Genomic DNA, 1612 nt, shown 5'->3' with positions numbered 1-1612 from the left:
CGCTCAGCAGCACGACCTCCACGCACGTGAGTCCCGGGGGGAAAAAAAAAAAAAAAAGATCTCCGAGCTGCTCTGCTCCTTCACCTCGCTCTTCTCGCACGCATGAAAGAACGCGCTCGTCAAAACCCGCGGCGCCGCACTCCATCTCTTTCTCTTTTTTCTCCTCTCTTTCACAAACCTTCATTCAACAACTCGCATCTCTCACATCTTTGAACTGAAGTGCAAAAAAAAAGTGTGTGTGAATACAAACAAACCAAAGCACAGCAATTAAGCGTTTTCAGCAGCAAATCTCTCTGTTCCTTTTATCAATCCTCTGCTGCGTTAATTATCTGTAAAATGTGTGCATTCTGACCTTGTGCCGAGTCAGTTCTTACAGCCAGATAATCTATCGCTGATGCTCGGGTGCACCTGTGGAGGGTCGCGCTCGTTCACTGAAAGAACAAAACACAGCAGATCTTTATTTTATTTATTTTTGTTCTCATTAAGACGGGAGCCGTTCTTCAGGCTAATTCAGTTCTATTAACCTCACAGAACAAGGTCACCATGTTACCTGATGCATTCCTGCTAATTAAAACATCTCTTTTGGGGGTGGGTAAACAAAAATTCAACAATAGGAAAAAATTCAATATTCCTTCAAAAATCACCTGGCAGAAAACCTTCAGCTTCCAGGATAATGAATCAGAGGAGGAAGCACCAAGGCTGCGCATTATAAAACACTCTTCCCATTATTCTTTAGATCATGTCACTTAAAAACACAAGGGCCGAGTGGAGAAACGATTCACTTCCTACCCTCTGCGTTGATGTTTAAAATCAAGGCTGCACATTTAAATAAGACGGAATGTTTGAAACGTTGAAAAAAGTGCGAATAAATTAATAAAGCTGCTGTTTATTATCGACGCGGCGCTTAAATGAAACTACCAGGGCACCGAGGCAGCTCCAACTTCTTTTTCAAATTTTAACAAAAAAAAATGTCTCCTCCTCCTTTATTAGCTGTAGTGTCCGGTGTCTCAAAATGTCCTCAGTCCTGTCTCTGTCCCCCCGTCCCTTGTTGTCCTGTGATGTAATGACATCTGACAAGCTCCACTGTAGGGATGGAGGGAGAGAGGGGTGGCTGTTATTGTTCCTGTTGTCTCTGAGTCCTCCCTCTCTTCACTATTTACTGTTGCAACCAAATGTCTAAATAATAATAATAATAATAAATAAGGTAAAGGAGATCATTTCCTTTTTTTTCTTTTTGTTTTTCCAACTTGTGTTCTGGTTTGTGTCTCGTGTTTCAGTGCAGCTTTGAAGTGAGTCTGCAGAAATTATACAACTCCTGAATGATGCCAATAAAGGGCTTCCCTGTGTGTGTGAGTCTGCCTGTGTGTGTGTGTGTGTGTGTGTGTTAAAGACGAAGACAGTTTGCTATTTTCAGTCTGCTCGCAGACTCTTGGTCTTCTGTTATTGGCTATCAGCCCAAAACGGTAGAAAAAAAACTTAAAGGGAGTGAGAGAGAGACTTGAATGAGAAATGAATGTTGCTGGGAAAGAAGGCAGGATTATAGAGGAGGAGGAGGAGGAGGAGGAGGAGGAGTGGGGGGCGAAACAAAATTACTTGTTTCAGAGCAATGAAC

General features: G+C 42.5%; 1 protein-coding gene across 1 annotated transcript in view; it reads left to right on the top strand.

Annotated features, from left to right (window-relative positions):
• The window catches only part of mllt10 (MLLT10 histone lysine methyltransferase DOT1L cofactor), a gene marked incomplete at its 3' end in the record, with an annotated part of 50116 nt that overhangs the window by 38726 nt on the left and 9778 nt on the right, over positions 1–1612 (top strand). Inside the window, 1 exon segment of the mRNA XM_014018745.1 lies at positions 1–26. Coding sequence (XP_013874199.1) covers positions 1–26 — 26 coding nt within the window.

The sequence above is a fragment of the Austrofundulus limnaeus genome, unplaced genomic scaffold (assembly GCF_001266775.1).
Source record: "Austrofundulus limnaeus strain Quisiro unplaced genomic scaffold, Austrofundulus_limnaeus-1.0 Scaffold201, whole genome shotgun sequence".
NCBI lineage: Eukaryota > Metazoa > Chordata > Actinopteri > Cyprinodontiformes > Rivulidae > Austrofundulus > Austrofundulus limnaeus.
The sequence above is the reverse complement of the archived record's forward strand: the minus strand, read 5'-3'. Positions and strand labels throughout refer to the sequence as shown.